Raw genomic sequence first — 17,240 nt, 5'->3', positions numbered from 1 at the left:
CAATTCCAGTTGTTTTACCTCTGTTACAATATTCACTACTTCTAGTACAATTGGTTTAGACTTTGATTTCCATTTTCTAGTAATTGCTTTTTTGGCAGCCACCATAATTAGACCAACAAGGACTTGCTATGTCTAGGTAATTTCGATTCTATATGTAGGTGGATTAGACACTCTAAATTGGCCCTAGGCATGAGTGTGTGCATGTGTGTGCCTTCTGTGGAAGGTGGGTGCTGGTGTGGCAACTCGACACCATAAAACTCCCCTGCCAATCATGAGTGGACAGGTGATCCGCCGTGTCGATCCCCAACTGGAAAAGCCGAAAGAAGATGATGATCATCAAAAAAAATCATTTCCTTAGTTACACCACTGTTTCTGTTGAATTATTTTGTCAATAATCCAGATATTCATGTTTCTTTTTAGAATTGCTAATCGTGTCTGTATTCCATGTTTTCTGTTATAGTGAATGTTTGTAGTCTGACATACCTTTGCTAATGAATACAGTCACTGTCTTACAGATGCACTAAAATACCTAACGAGGCAATTCAGCCACATTCCAACTCCATCAGCAGTCATGAACAGATCACAGGACTCGCAAGAACACTCATCTCTCCACTGAAGCATACAGCCCAACCTTTTACTTTAGACAAAAAAAAAAATCAGAAAAGCTGTTCTCAATTTAAATAGAGTAGGTAGCAAATTTATTAAAGCTACACCCATCCGTCATCCAGTCACTGACATATTCAGTCTCTCCTTAACCTGTGCTACTTTCCCTTCCACCTTTAAACATGCACACATCATTTCACTATATAAAAGGGCCAACCTTAAGGAATATAAAGATTATTGTCCAATTATTATCTAAAGTCCTACAGCAAAAATATTTGTGAAACTGATGTACAATTCTTTGACCACATAAATAAATACAAGCTACTTTCTGCCATAAAACATGCTTTAGAAAAGCATTTAGTGCCCTGACAGGATTGCCTTCTGCCACAGACACCATACTCAACAACATCAATGAATACAGCCTAACAGGAGGCCTGTTTCTAGACATGACAACAGCCTCTGAAATTGATACACTAAAACCTGCTTCTCTTTAAATTGAGTAAACTGGGCTTTGAGCCAGTAGCCATAACACAGTTTAAAAGCTACCTCCAAAACAGAACTTTTCAGGTTTATTTAAAAAACCTTCTCTCCAGTTCAAGTACCTTTATCATTTATGTACCTCAAGACTCAGTACTTGGTCCCCTTCTTTTCTTATGTGTACTAACAATTTGCCCTCTGATTTGTGCTTGGTCAAATTAATAAACCTTACTGCTCAAGTCTAATATAGACTCCCAACACCTTGCAGCAAAAACAGCAAACAAGATTAACAGAATTATGCAAGTGCAGAGACAGAGATTAGCTACTAATTAATCCACTCAAATATAATATTCTTTTGTTAACCCTAAAAAAATTCCCAAAAGCCCAAACTATTAGAATTTCAAACACAGCAGACAATACTCTACCAATCGTAACTGTTAAATAAAAACAAAGATAACAACACAGGAGGCTCAGATGCTAAAGTTTACTAGTGTACACCAGGAGGCAAAAAACCATACAAGTACAGAGTTTTGTCTGACATGATGCAGGAAGTACAGAATATTTTATAGTATTTTCATTCAGGTTTTGCCCACCTTACTGACGTGGTTAGTCACAGGGCATCTACATCACTTTTACTAACAGTATTCTATTCATAAAGATTGCTGATGTTATACTTTTAAAAAAGCTTTCCCTTGGGAATAATACAGACTTGCAATGCACCTGGTCAGTTATAATGTCTTTCTGTAAATGTTACTCCTTCAAGGTTTCAGGCCTGCTCGAATACAATAGTTGGTTCAGTCTTGTAATACACTTCTTTGTTCTTCTTGCAACATTTTCTCAGCAGCTGTGTCTTATCTTGGTAGCATTCACAAGGCCGATTGTCCCAGAGGAAGGAGAAGAAGATTTTCAATGCTTTATACATTTAATTTCCTGACCCAGCAGATAATCATTAGTGAAAAACATAAGCTTGCTGAGCTGGCTACTGCCAGGGTCAGAGTTCAAATACACTGCAGTTCCAAAGCTTCAAGCAATTACATGTAAAATCATTCTTATTGCCATATTATTAATAGAATAAAATGCATTATATACTATTTGCTTTTAAACTAGCACTTTATATATGTTCAAATACATATTTTTCTAACAGTAACTAAGCAGTAAAACCTCAAAATGTATCTACTTTCTGTTGCAAAACATACAGATAACAAATACCATCTCAAACTTTGCTGCAAGATCCCTCACCTGCTTCCCCACTCAGCTCATACTGCAGTAGCTAGGAATATACTTATCCCGACTCTTAAATATGGCCTACCTATAATAGCCGTGCACTCAAGCAGTAACTCAAATTATATATCCCGCAGACACAGACATGTAGACATATGCGTGTATATGCAAATAGCAGCTTTGAATAATGTAAAGATATAATGAAATAAGCATTAAATGCTGCTTTATATTGCAAGTGAAGGAATATTTCAGCTGCTTAAGATAAAGCAGAGAACAGGTCCAGATCCACAATAAGGTTTTACATTAAGCATTTTTGATAAAATCAAGTCTCATGTGCATCATTCTAAATCATTTTATCAATCTATTTTACTTAGCAAGTACAGCAGACTTCCTTTTCATCCTGTGGTATCCCATGGCAAGTTGAGAATATAATCACTCAAAACAGGGTCTCTTCCCAAGGGCCCATGTTAGGTACACTTTCCATGTGACATCTGTGAATTTGTGCCCAGACCATCTTAACTGACTACTCTCTACACAGAGAAAGCATAACTTTAATATCTTCATAGACTGTGATATTCTTCACTTTCGTTGAGAGAGAACCCTATGACTGTGCCACTTGTATCTTTAATGTCATCTTTTTCTTCACTACTCAAAGCTCATGCCCACAGATGAAGGGAGGGCATCTTAGACTAACCAGTAAAATGAGAGCTTCATCTTATCACCAGAGTCCAGTACACTGCCTGCAGTCTTGTCTGCTCTGCACAAATCCTGTGTCCTTTGCACATATCCCCTGGATGTGCAGTCCTGTCACCTCTGCTGTTATCCTCTGGTCATGCAGTCTAGCCAGGGGATACTTGCAGAAGTAACAGGACTGCACAACCAGGGGATGCCTGCAGACACCTCCTGGTCATGTAGCCTGGCCACCTCTACATGCATTCTTAGGTTGTGCAGTCCTGTCAGTTCTGCACACATCCTCTGTTCATGTATTCTGGTTACCTCTGCACACATCCTCCGGTCATGAGGTCCAGTTACCTCTGACTGCAACCTTTGCTTAGTCTCCCGATCCCGCATCCCTTCACTTGTAAGCACGTTCCAAAGGCACTTCAGCTGTCCCGACTGTGGTAGCCACAGCCCCTCTAATACAAACAACAGGCCTGTTTTTCTAGGACAGAACTAAGACCTCTGATTTAAAGATGTTGAGTTTTATTCCTTTTCTTTGCTGTAAGCCAAAGGGTTGTATTTACCTGGCAGTTTTCTGCTTTGTACAGTAACATATTCCAGCCCTTCCTTAGTTCATATAGTTTGTATTAGGAGATGCAAACATGTTTTCTGTGGAACATAAGTGCATACAAACTAAACCTGTGAAGAAGTTCAGATTTTTTATCTTTTCTTAGTTGATCTAAAACACATTTTACCACAAACAAGTAGAGAATGGAACAGAGAAAAATAAAAAGATACCCATTGAGACGAAAGAGGAATTAGAAAAAAGCCCATCATGCATTTGAAAAGACAAAACATCTAATGCACCCAAAAAAATCAGCTAGAAATTGTAACTCTCTGTTGTTGAATTAGCTGCACTTATGAATAGTGAATTTAGTACACGGCCTGATTAATAGAAAATCAAGTAAAGTGGAAGTTTTTCAGTGTTTAAACATACACTGTTTAGTAGCCATTACAGCTAAAACCATTTTAATCCTTAAAGGCAGTAGGTGTATAACATTAAACACAAGCAGTCAGTGAGATTTGTTTTCAAACACCATTTCTCTAGCTGACAAAGGCACCCCCAACACTGATTCGGTGTAGCTTCCTCATGTCCTAGCACCAAGTGAATTCTTGAGCACAGCTGTCAAACAGTGTCATTTGTGAATAGCAGAATGACACATCTTCAGCGCTAATGCTATGTAGTGCCCTAAACTGTGATTTATTTTAAATTCCTACTACAGCCAGTGCAGACATACAAAAGGAATAGAAAGGCATCTTCTCATATAGTCTGCCCAGAAATCTGTATTTGATTTATTTATTGTTTACTGGGAAATTTAATTTGCCCAAGGACCATTTCTATCAGTTTATTTATGTAAATAGTTTGGTAATTGGGTAAGTAGATTGTTTGACCGTCCCTTTTCTGTCATGGCCAGACCCAACAGGCAGAGTAAATAAACAGCTGAAGTTTAAAAGCACCCAGAATTTAATTTATACATAAACACATATTTACAGTTCTTATAATTGATGTAACAATTTGAATATTTATTTGACATTTTTTTTACTCGGATAATTTTTATTTTGATTAAGACATAAATAAATACTTATTACAATATACTATCATACTAGTTAAAGAATTAACTATATACAAATTTACATTCAGCCTGACGTGTAAATGAATGATAAGTTATACAAAAATAATTAAATTTAACTTAAGCGATTGTTTCAAGAGGGAGGTTAGGTCCATTTGTAACGTGTCAATCAATGACAAAACTTTTTCCTAAGGATTATTAGTTAATGGCATAGGAAACATTCTTAATTCTTTGGTTTTGACTTCTATTAAAGCCGTCTTCTTCAATAAACATAGACATTCTTCTCTACTAGGTACTGTGATAGACTTCCACCTCTTATTTATGCATTTCCTAGCTATAGTTAGTATTGTCCATAGAACGTAGAGGTTAGTTCTGTTTTAAAAAAACACCTTCAGTCATATTCAGCAATATTAAAGCTTTGGTCATGACAAAATTATCTGTATAGATCGCCTGCATAAATTATTAATAATTTCCCAAAAGGGTGTAATTTTTATACATTCTTAGAAAATATGAGACCAATCAGCTTTATCATACTGTTGACATCTCCAGCATAATCCATTACTAGGAGGATTGAATTTTTTGAAATTTTATCAGGAGTTAAGAAGGATCTGTGGAGGAATTTCCAGGTAAATATTCTCCAATAATGAGATCAAGAGGTTAATTTTACTGAGAGCAGTATGTTTGATTTATTTTCAGGTGTTAATTGAATCGAATATCCTTTAGTAATAAATTGCCAGTATGATGTTTTGAGTAATGTGTTGTAGTTTTTTATTAAATTATGTAAGTAAGAGGTTCCATTCTTCATATTCTCATTATATATAATTTCAAATAGTCTACTTATAAATTTAGGTGGAGTTGAGAATGAAGAATTATTTATTATCCTACATAGATCCTTGGAGAATGTCCATATGTTCTGAAGTATTAACCATTCATGAGAATTTAATTTATAAGCTGACATCATATATTATAAATCCAAAACATTTTCATTTTTTATGCAGTGGAACCAACAAATTAGTTTTTTTCTTTTCCTAAGACATGAATATGTCCCTATGAATTCTATCTGAAAAGTTTTTAGTAATACTGAAAGGAATTAATGTTGTGAACCAGAGCTGTAATTCCATATTCATATTTATAAACTTCCTAAAGTGATCAAATAAATGATTTATTAAATCTGACCTAGTTAGTTTAGTTATATTATATTGTAGATTTAAACACAGTGAATACCATAATATATTATTCTTATCTATAGTAATAGTATTTTAAGTAGTTTGTTTTCATTTAATACTATAGTTATATGTAATAACTTCCAGTTGGATTTATAACTAGGGTTAATCCATTCAGTCACCGTTTTTAAGTAATGTAGCTCTTAAATAGGATTCAATGTCCGGAAAATGTATTCCTCCCTGATCCCATTGTCTGATATGATGTGTATATGCAATTTTGTTTCTTTTAGGATACCATAAGAATCTTAGTAGTATCGATGTTATTTTCTTAAGATAGGTTTTCTCAGGAACTAACAAAGTAGCTTGTACTGTATACAAAATTTTATGAAGAAGAAGCATGTTAATCAGCTGTAGTCTGTCTTCAAATACTATTGAATACGTTGTTATATTTGTTCACTATAGAATCTATTGTATTGATAACCCTTTTATAATTAAATTTCATTATATCTTGCATATTCTCACACAAATCTATCCCCAGGTATTTTATTGTTGTGACTTGTTCTCCTATGATGTTATTCTTGTCTACTTGTATGTCCGTTTTTTTGTTTAATAATAAATATTTAGATTTTGGTTATTGCAGCGAAGACCTGAGATCTTATAAAAATTCTCTATCAAAATATCTAGTTCATCTAAAACATCTTTTGAATTCAATAGAGTAAGAAATACATAGTCAGCAAAGAGCATGATCTTAGAGTTATATTGGTCAAATATATTTAATCCTTTTATCTTTGGATTATTTCGTATTAATATAGCCAATGCAAATAAAATGGCTGACATTGGGCATCCCTGTTTAGTACCTCTCATAACTTGTATAGCCTCTGAAGTAAAGGGTCCTATTTTAACGTAGGCTAAGTTATTTTCATAAACTTTTTTAATAAATGCAATAAAGGGGAGAGGAAAAGCATACGCTTCTAGAATTTTAATTAAATAGTCTCAATTTAAGGAATCAAATGCTTTTTCAATATCAAGTCATATTATCAAGGCTTATATATTTTCTTTAAATAATTAAAGTCAATATTCTTTTAATATTGTCGTGTGCATGTCTATTTTGAATAAATCCAGTTTGGTCGTTGTTGATTATTTCATACAATTGATTTTTTATTCTATTTACCAGGATGGACATAAATATTTTATAGTCATTATTTAGTAGTGAAATTGGCCTATATGAACTACAGTGGCTAGCGTCCTTGTTATCTTTTAAAATGTGTATTATTAAAGAGTATTTCCATGAAGGGGGAATAGTGGCATGAGTTTGAATTTTAATTAATGTTTTATGTAGCAAAGAGATTATATTTTTGGGAAATAATTTGTAAATTTCTGAGATTAAACCATCGATTACAGGAGATTTACCAGATTTACTTTCTTTGCTTTTATCCATAACCTCTGTATGTAATAGGCTTTTGTAGGTTCCTTTGTAAGCTTTCAGGGATTGATTGAATATTAGAGATCATATTTTCTTAATTGAAATTATCTACTGTATTATGCTTATCTTTATAATGATTTCTATAATGGCACTTGAAAGTGTCTAATATATCTCCTATTTCCAAAACCGTCTTGCGCTTTTCATGTAGAATATTAACAATAGAGTTAGCTTTAGATTACATTTTAACTTTAACAGACAGATTATGTAAGTGTTTTGGAGAAGTAGCATAAGAATTTATTTTTAACCTTTCCATGGCTAAATTAGTTTTATGATTTAATATTTTGTTATATCTTTTGTTTAATTCTTCTGTCTTTTTATTCTCAATTGAATTAAAGTACTTTTTGGATTTATATAATGTGAGTTTCCTTTGTAGTTCTTGTAGTTTTGATTCCCATTCTCTGAGTCTATTTTTATACCAGCCAATCGCTTTCCAATAAATATAAGCCTTTAGTGAATCCCAAACCATTACTATATTTACTTCTGAGTTATAATTTATATCTAAAAAGAAATTAAGTTCATTCACTAACTATTGCTTAAATTCTTTGATTTTTGTAATGTACAAGGGAATTCTAGAAAGGAATGTTAGTGGTTTAAAATCTAATTGCAATTTTAGAACTAATGAATTGTGATCTGATAGAGGACATGAGATTATTGAGAAAGAAGCAATTTTGGTTTGAAGATCTTGAGATATGTATAGTTTATTCTGGTTTGAGTGCCAAATCTGTTAACTTGATGGGAAAATAGCAAGGAGTTATTTTTAATAGCCTTAAATGTATCTTTCAATTTTAAAGACTCAGTCCATCTTTTTAGTAGTTATGCAGTAGCTGTTAAACGTGGAGTTTTTTATTAGTAGCTTCAGAAGTATTAGTAATAAATTAAAATATATATGATTTGGTCTAAATGTTTAACCAATACCAGGAAACCAGTATAAGTTTACTAATGTCCACAACCTGTTATTAGACTTCAATGTGACTGTAGCTATACGTCCATCATTATCTACATATTTATATATATTTCAGGGTTTAAGGAATTTTTTCTCCATAAAATTATTACTCCCCTTGTCTTAGATTTTAACTTAGAGCATTCTAAGGTTGTGTAATCACTTGGGTTCCAAATGAAATTATTATTGTTTTTGTAATGAGTTTCCTGTAAAAAATATATATATTTGGGGCCTATTTAACTTTAAATATCTTAAGTTAGATTGTTTATTTGGACTATTTAGGCCATTAATGTTTAAAGATAGTAAAGAGCGATCCATGCCAAGTTATTTTGAAGAAATATTTGAAGTGTCGTTATATTTATCTGGAACCATCCTCTCCATATATATATTAAAAAAATATTAATGTGCAAGTATTCAGGTATCTCAGTGTAGCATGTTATCAGTAAAGTAATCAACAAGTATTGTTCAGGCTTGGTGAAATTAATTAATGACTTAAAAACTAAAGTAAAAATTAACATTGAACTAGTTTGAACGTTAAACCTTACCCACCATGGAATGGAATACATTCCTAGTCCAACAGATAGGTACAGCTGATCAACTCTCTCTAGCTTCCTTTTTCCATTCACTTGAGCTCCATATATACATTCTTAGTTATTAAAGGAGTCTAATAGAATTACTATTATGTGCTTTTAAACATTCAGAAGCAGAAGTAATTATTTATATACAATAATGATTATATCATTACTATCCAAGCATATAAACATAAAATTCTATTATAATGAATATTAAACTTACTCAGTTTGTTTGTATCAGCATACTTTTCCATATTAGATATAATAGTCTTGTTAAAACACACAAATTATTTAAAGCCTTAGTCACACAAGCTTGCAACAACTAACACATATTTCTGATGATTATAATTTCCTGTAACAAATTAACGTACAGTTGTAAATATTCATTAAGGTAAAAAAGACTGCATAAATTAATCCATAACATATATATAACCATTACTGTAATTATGATAGTAGGCATTTATATTCATACTAAAGAAAGATTTTCAGATGAAGTCTATAAAAATGTTACTATAATTGATCTTGCTGGCACAGAGGTTGATGCTGAAGTTTTATTTCCCAAAGCACGATGTGCCCTTTCTGTGCCTAAGGAAAGCCTTCTTTAAGATTTAGGACTTCTGGAATCCATGAGTTTAAGAAAGATATAATGTCCCCTCCTTCTGTTTTTTCAGGTAAACCGAAAATCCTGACGTTTAACCTTCTTTCCCTATTCTCTAGGTCATCTACTTTGCTAGAGAGCCAGGTATTTTGCTTCAGGAGAAACTGTGTTTGTGTTTCCTCTTCCTTAAGCCTTCCGTCAATGTCAGACAAAGAAATTTCAGTGGTTGTTATCTTTGACTAATGCTGCTGAAGTATTTCTTTGAAGACTTCTGTTTGTTTCTGAGAGTTCTCTTTTAGATTTTGTAGATTAACCTTAAAATAATCCATTTTTGTTGATAATTCTTGTAAGGTGGTAGTCACCAGTTGTAGTTCTTTTTTAGTGTCAGATCAGAGTGAGAATTCTTCAGGTTACTCATCTCTCCAGTTGCTGTGTATAGACTCCTGAGTAATTTGACAGGAAGTTTATTGTAAAAATCCACCAAAATTTGTATTTAGTTACTTTAGACTATTAACTAAATATTTGTGGTAGTTTTGTTGGAAATAGATAATATAATTTCCTGAATTTAATACTAGTTTATGGAGCTCCAAAAATTTGCTGCCTTCAGATAGCCATTCAGCCCCCCCCCCCCCCCCACATTTATTGACATTTGATTACTGGGAAAGTTTGACTAGTAGGCGTCCATTTTCAGCAGAGGCCAAGGAAGAACAGCTCCAGGTGTATTACAGGAATATTACAATCAGTAAGCAAAGTAAGATCAGTTTACACATGATGTGTAACATTGACCATTGTCCTGAAAATACAAACATTTGGTGTTCTTTTAATTTGGTTTTGAAACACTCTAGTTGCTCTGCTGTCTCACCTGTACAGGGAGTTGACTCCGTATTGCTCAGCCTATCTAAAAGAAAGCTTTTTCACCTGTTAATGTTGTGAAGGAGAGTCTGACCAGTAATAGGCCTTCTTATTGACTTCTCACTCAGTGATTTGAAGTTTTGACTTAAGTGGTGCGTAGTGTCCCATTTTTAATATTTTGAAGATCTGGGAATCTAGCAGAAAGGTTGTTTTTTTTTTGGGTGACTGGAAGCAAATTGAACTTTTTAAAAGTTGGTAGCAATGGGTATGTGAGTTGACTAGCATTACAAATCTGCAGATTTTATTAGCAGTAGCTTGTATTTTCTTTGTGTCTGTGGGTATGTACCAGTTTAGTTGCATGGACTACTCTTCGTTTGTCCTGGCAGTGTGCACCTAAGTAAGCCAGCCTTCGGCTTAGTACAGATATACCATAGTTACACATTTTCTCCTTTTGACACCTGATTACAGTGTTCATCATTCTTTCCTTTACCTCTCAAAAGATGCATCAAAGATCATGTTGCATTTCATTTCAAATTAAAGAAAGCCTGTATAAAAGCTTCTGTAGTAGACATTTCAGTGGCATAGTTTGCATGTATAAATGTAAGTACTCTGTGTTTGACTGTAACTTAGTATAATTCAGTGTAAGCTAATGGAGCTTTTTTCCCCAGCCTCCACTGAAAATGGTTATTACCCAGTCAGGCTTTCCCTGTAAATAAAGACAAATAAATAAATAGTTTTTGTAATGTTGTTTATTACCTGTTTCATCTAATTACTTGAACTAAAATGCTTTGTGTTGTTTTAGGTTGTGATGACATTAACTAAACCAGTCAAGCACGAACATTCTCCTTGCTTTGTGTTAAGCATCAGTGACATTGGAACAGAGACCATAATTAAAAGCTATGATATGCATTCGAAATCTCATCTGAAAAAAATTAGTATGACATGTTTTGAATTCACAGGTAAGAGTTGGGAAGCAGGTTTTAGAAGTCTGAAAGTGATCTGTCATTGGTGAAACTACTGAATAACATATTTTCCTGTATTTATTGATTAAAGGTTACAGAACTGTGCTTAATTTAGCACCTTCAAGAACATAAACTGTTACATGTGTTAACACTGCATTGATTAAAATGTTTCCTTTATAAGAAAACGTTGTAAAGGCTCATTTGTGCAAGGGCAGTAGTTCCTTAGGCTGATTGGTCTGATTAGATACAATAAGGCCGTGCACTTGTCAAATTTGCAGCCAAGGAGATCTTCACATTGAAGAAAAAAAAACTCCCAGCCTTTCAGCAATATGAAAAGTGTACAAGAGCGATTCTCTTCTCAGACTTCTGAGTCCTTTGCCAGAGAGAGAGAGAAATAGTCAATGAGAGAGACTTCCCAGCCACACAGAAAGTGCAGTCTTTTTTCAACCTAGAAAATAATGAAGGTGGAGGATCTAACAGCACAGTCTTTTCACTGAAAGTACAGTGTAGTGCCCAGATCTGCAGACAGGAAAGTTGATATAAAGCAGACCCTTTGAGTAAGCTTATAGCAGTCTTGGTTTTTAGAAGTAGCTCCAGGCAAAAGTTTGGTTGGTGTGTGTGTGTTTCTGGCAAGTTGTCATGCATTGCAGTTGTTAGTCAAGCATGTGACTTAAATGCTCGTTAATGCAAAGCTTTTGTTGTTCAAGTATATGAGAAAAATATTTAAATCTGTTTCTAATTTTTTTTTTCTTGAGTTTAGTTCAGAGGGCAGAGGGAAGTTAAAATGGATTTTTTCTCATATTTGTGGTCTGTTCCTTGTTGAATTTGCTGCTTTCTGTTAGTGTTATGGACTGTAGTCACTAAATGATAAACATTAGTGTTTCTGACTTCATAACCCATCATAGATCTCAGCTCCCTAGATTTTCGCAGAATGTCTAGAGTTTTTGCCTCATGTTTTAGATCTGATGTTCATTGTGTTTCACTGTTGCAGTCATGACTGTAGGGTACTCCCCTGCCGGCAGGCAGTCCTCGGTCGGCCAGAATCCCAAAGTCTGGGTCCGGCGGCGGCTGTTCAACCATGCTCCCTGACGTCAGAGCGCCAGGAGTACAAAGCTGACAGCCGACGCCATGTTCTCCAGTCTTTCTTGCCGTGCGGTGATAGCAGTTCGCAAGTGCCGGTCGGCTGACTCCTGACAATCTTTTCTGAATAAACTTCAGTCCGAAGACTTTCTTCACCTACTCAAAGCTAAGTACCCCGTTGGGGAAACTTTTTTCTTGCTCCAGTCCGATGTCAGAAAAAGTTAATAATTGCATTTCATGTGGGAAGCAAATACCTCATAAGGATTTTCATTCTTACTGTATTCCTTGCTTAGGCCCTGACCACGACGTAGCTAGTTGTCGGTTTTGTGCTAGATTCAATCAACGTACAATTAAACGAAGGTACGATTTTGCATTTCATTACTTCGGTAGGCGTTTTAATTACAAAATGTCATCGGATACAGTTCCAGCTACCGGAGTTCACAAACGACGCAAGGACAAGGACAGGTCTCCGAGGTCCAAATCTGACAATATCGCACAAGCAGAGCCAGCTTCAGATTCAGCCGTCGTCAGTGATGCGCTTTTGCAGCCCCTGTCGTCGGCCATTTCGGAACCGATGGCCGAAACGGACTCCAACGAGGAGCCAACTAGGCCTTTGAATATTTCTATTGCAGGACCTTCGGACAATGCTCCTTCGGATGGGTCCAGAGCCGCTGTGCAGGTACCGGCTTCCGAAGGGGTTTTCAGGCCTACTCAGCTTCTAATAAAGGCAAAGCCAAAGACAAAGGCAAAGACTCCTTCCAAATCAAAGACTGCAACGCAGGCCTCTTCTGATCCTGCTCCCAAGTCACAGAAACAGTTACTAAAGATGGCGGAGGATTTACTTACTATGATTAGGGGTTCACATCCCCCTCCAGATAAAAGGCCAAGGCAGGAAGTTTATTATGACTCCTCTGATCAGGCTTCTGTTTCTTCAGTTTCTTCTTCTGACCAGGAATATTCTTTCCCTCCTTATGAGGATTCTGATGCTGAGGAATCCATTCCTTCAGCTTCTCCCCCTGAGGATTTCTCTTTTGGGGAAACTTTGCATGAAATGAGGGAACATTTCCACTGGGAAGGACAGGAGTATTCGGAATCTAAGAAAAGACTAAGGGATTTTCTTCTTTTTCCCCAACATAGACCCCTGGCTATTTCTCCTATTTTGGATATTGTGGATGATGCTTTTTCGGAGGCTAACTTAACCCCTGACTCTTTTCCTCCTGCTCCTGTTAAGCCTGACAGATATTACAGGGTTCCTGATTCCCACCAGTTTTTATACAAGAACTACTGCTGACCCTGAAACCATTTCTCAGGGTCCTAAGGGAGTTAAGGCCGCTTCTGCTAAAAACCCCATTCCCACTGAGAAGGATTCTAGATCTTTAGAAAGATGAGGCAAAAAAGTGTACACTTCTGCTACTTTATCTATTAGGGCTTTAAACTGTCAGTTTCATATGATGAAATACCGGCAATTTCTCTTGTCTGTTTCAAAACAAAAGCTTACTTCCATTTCCGCCTGTGCAGATGATAAGGAATTACATGACTTAATGCATGCCACTGAACAAGTTGGGAAGCATGGTTTACACTGTGGATTTGATGCCTTGGAGGCTTCTTGTAGGGCTTCTGCCTCTGGCACAGTAATTGGAAGGCATGCATGGTTAAAGGAACAAAATTTGCCAGAACAAGTAAAAGCTAAATTATTGGATGCTCCTATTCAGCATAATGTTTTGTTTGGATCTAAAGCTGAAGAGGTGATTAAAAAGATGGAGGACAAGACGAAATCCATGCAAACAGTTAAAGATTTCTCACAAGTACAGCCACCCAGATTTAGCAGGAATTGGCCTACAAAACATTGGTCCTTTCCCAATTCATACAGGCCTCAGAGAGGTAGATACAGACACTCCCGAGGAAGGCCTCAAACTCCAGCCTCTTATAGACCAAGACAGTGGACTGCTTCCACCCCTAGGGGAGGAGAGGACAGATCGCAAGCTCATAGAAAACAGGCTCAATGACTCCCTCTGTTGGGCTGCAGGAACTTCTTGCCTGGAAGCCCCTCTCGGAGGAAAACTTTCTCTTTTTCACCGAAATTGGACTCGTATAACCCAAGACAAGTGGGTTCTAGATGTGGTTTCAAGAGGTTACAAATTCCATTTTCATACCCTACCAAGGCCAAGCGGATGGCCAGATCTTCCAAAACATCAATGGACAGAGGCCTTAAACCAGGTGGAAGCTCTTTTGGCTATGAAAGCCATAGAACTAGTTCCACTTTCAGAGATGGGACAAGGTTTTTACTCAAGGCTCTTTCTAGTCCCCAGGAAGCAAAATTCATGGAGACCCATTGTGGATCTGTCAGTCTTGAACACCTTTCTAGAGATTCCGAAATTCAAGATGCTTACTCTACAGCAACTACATCCAATGCTGTCCAAAAATGCATGGATTGTAACTTTGGATTTAAAGGAGGCATATTTACATATTCCTATCAGCCAGGAACGCAGAAAATACCTCAGGTTCAAGGCCGGATCGAGGCACTTTCAATTCTCTGCGCTGCCCTTTGGATTGTCTACTGCGCCCAGGGTCTTCTCCAAATGCCTGGCTCCAGTAGTAGCTTACTGCAGACTCAAGGGAATTCAAATTTACCCTTATCTGGACGACTGTCTTATTCAGGCAGACAGCAAGGAGGTCTTACTCCAGCATCTGCAGTTTGTTCAGGATCTTCTCAAGTTCCTGGGATTCACTGTAAACATAAAAAAGTCAAATTTGACACCCTCACAACAGATAATTTTTCTGGGTGCTTTAAACACAACAACCCAGATGGCATTTCTGGCATACGAAAAACAGTTTCAGCTGGCTTCAACTTTGAAAACCTTGGCAACTTTAACTCGCCTATCTGCAAGGAGATTCCTGCAGGCTTTGGGTTACATGGCCTCCTGCATCCTTTTCATACCATATGCAAGACTACACATGAGGAAAATACAGTGGTGCCTAAAAAGTGTATGGTCTCAGCATTGCCACAGTTTAGACATACTGATCTCCATCCTGCCTTGTCTTCAAAAGGAATTCCTTTGGTGGTCCAAGGCATGTACTCTAAACAACGGAAAACCCTTCTGTCTGCCTCCTGCCACTCTGATACTAACCATGGATGCCTCGGATTATGCATGGGGAGCCCATTTTCAGGGCAACTGTCTGCAGGGCCTTTGGACAAAGGATCAGAAGCACCTGCATATCAATTTAAAGGAAATGTTAGCCATTCAGAAAGCTGTAATGGCCTTCAGGAATCTTCTACAACCAGGACAACTACTGATATGGACAGACAACACCACAGTTATGTGGTACATAAACAAGCAAGGGGGATCTCATTCCTACCCCCTTTGCAGACTAGCCATGGATCTATGGAACACAGCTCTAGCTTGCAATCTGGACCTTCAAGCTCAGTTTCTACCAGGGAAGCAAAACTTCCTGGCAGACAGTCTGAGCAGAAACCTTTCGGATCCACACGAATGGATGCTGGACACCGAAATATTCAGGATGATAACAGCAGTCTGGGGATGTCCTCACATAGACCTCTTTGCATCCCATCTCAATCATCAACTACAGAATTTTTGCACCAGGACTTTCCACGAACAAGCTTGGAAAGTGGATGCACTATCATTCAGTTGGAGAAACCTCTTGGGATATGCCTTTCCGCCTCTTCCTCTTCTTCCACTGGTATTATTAAAGATCAAACAGGACAAGCCCAAGATGATAATCTTGCTGGCCCCAAATTGGCCTCGACAGTTTTGGTACCCTACTCTGAAAAACCTATGTCTGGAGCCCCCTTGGGTTTTACCACAGACTCCGAACCTTCTGTCCCAACATCAGGGTCAGGTTCTACACTCCCATGTCAGAACTCTCAGCCTGGCGGCCCGGTTAATCCAGGGTCTTTGATTCCTTCTCTCCTACCCAAGCAGGTTATGGATGTCATTTTAGAAGCCAGACGTCCTAGCACTAGAAAATCTTATGCAGGAAAATGGAAAAGATTTTGTTCCTGGATGAAGGCTCAGGATTCTGATCCTCTTCTTCTTAACATTCCTTTGATTTTACTTTACCTGACAGATCTCTTACATAAGGGTCTCTCTTTCTCTTCCATTAAGATACATGCCTCTGCTATTTCAGCTCATTATAATACAGGCCCTCCAATCTTTTCCCACCAGCTCACGAGACAGTTTCTCAGAGGAGCTAAGAACTTAAGACCTCCTAGATCTCCTCCCATTCCTGCTTGGGATCTCAACTATGTTTTGGAAAAGCTCACCTTACCTCCTTTTGAGCCTGCTGCCTCTTCTGACATCAAGTTTTTATCTTGGAAAACAGCCATCCTGTTAGCTCTGACCTCTGCCAGGAGAGTTTCAGAGTTGCAAGCTCTTATGGCTGTGGAACCTTATATTATTTTTCATCAAGACGGTGTCTTTGAGGACTAATCCTACATTCATGCCTAAGGTGATTTCCAAAGTGGCTTTAAATCAAACTATCCACTTGCCAACTTTTTTCCCCACTCCTCAAAATAAAGGGGAAAGGATCTTACATTCCTTGGATGTACACAGACAACTACGTTTTTACCTGGACAGAACCAAGGACATCAGAAAATCAGAGCAATTGTTTGTTTGTTATGCTTCAAGTTCCCAAGGTAAAGCCATTTCAAAACAGACCATTTCTAAATGGATTGCTCATGGAATCAGATTTTGTTATTTACACCATGGAAAGCAAATCCCAGGGAGTATATGGACTCATTCCACCAGAGCTGCTGCCACTTCAGCTGCCTTCCTCAGGGGAGTTCCTACCAAAGACATTTTGGAAGCTGCAACTTGGAGTTCAGTGCATACTTTTTCAAAGCACTACAATCTACCACTCTACTCTAAGTCTAGGGCAGGCTTTGCTTCTGCAGTCTTGCAGGGCCTTTTAGCCGCCCCTTCTACTTTATGACCACCTCCCTTTCATTCTGCTTTGGGATTCTACCCTACAGTCATGACT

The 17,240-nt window shown here is 37.0% G+C and overlaps 1 protein-coding gene across 1 annotated transcript in view; it reads left to right on the top strand.

Annotated features, from left to right (window-relative positions):
• Positions 1-17,240, top strand: part of VPS13C (vacuolar protein sorting 13 homolog C) — a 6,956,796-nt gene that overhangs the window by 3,537,113 nt on the left and 3,402,443 nt on the right. Inside the window, exon 39 of the mRNA XM_044076309.1 lies at positions 11,003-11,159. Within this exon, the coding sequence (XP_043932244.1) occupies positions 11,003-11,159 (157 nt within the window). The remainder of the gene's footprint in view (positions 1-11,002; positions 11,160-17,240) is intronic.

The sequence above is a fragment of the Protopterus annectens genome, chromosome 7.part0, assembly GCF_019279795.1.
Source record: "Protopterus annectens isolate FY-2018-M chromosome 7.part0, PAN1.0, whole genome shotgun sequence".
Lineage (NCBI taxonomy): Eukaryota > Metazoa > Chordata > Ceratodontiformes > Protopteridae > Protopterus > Protopterus annectens.
This window is presented reverse-complemented; position numbering and strand designations above follow the sequence as displayed.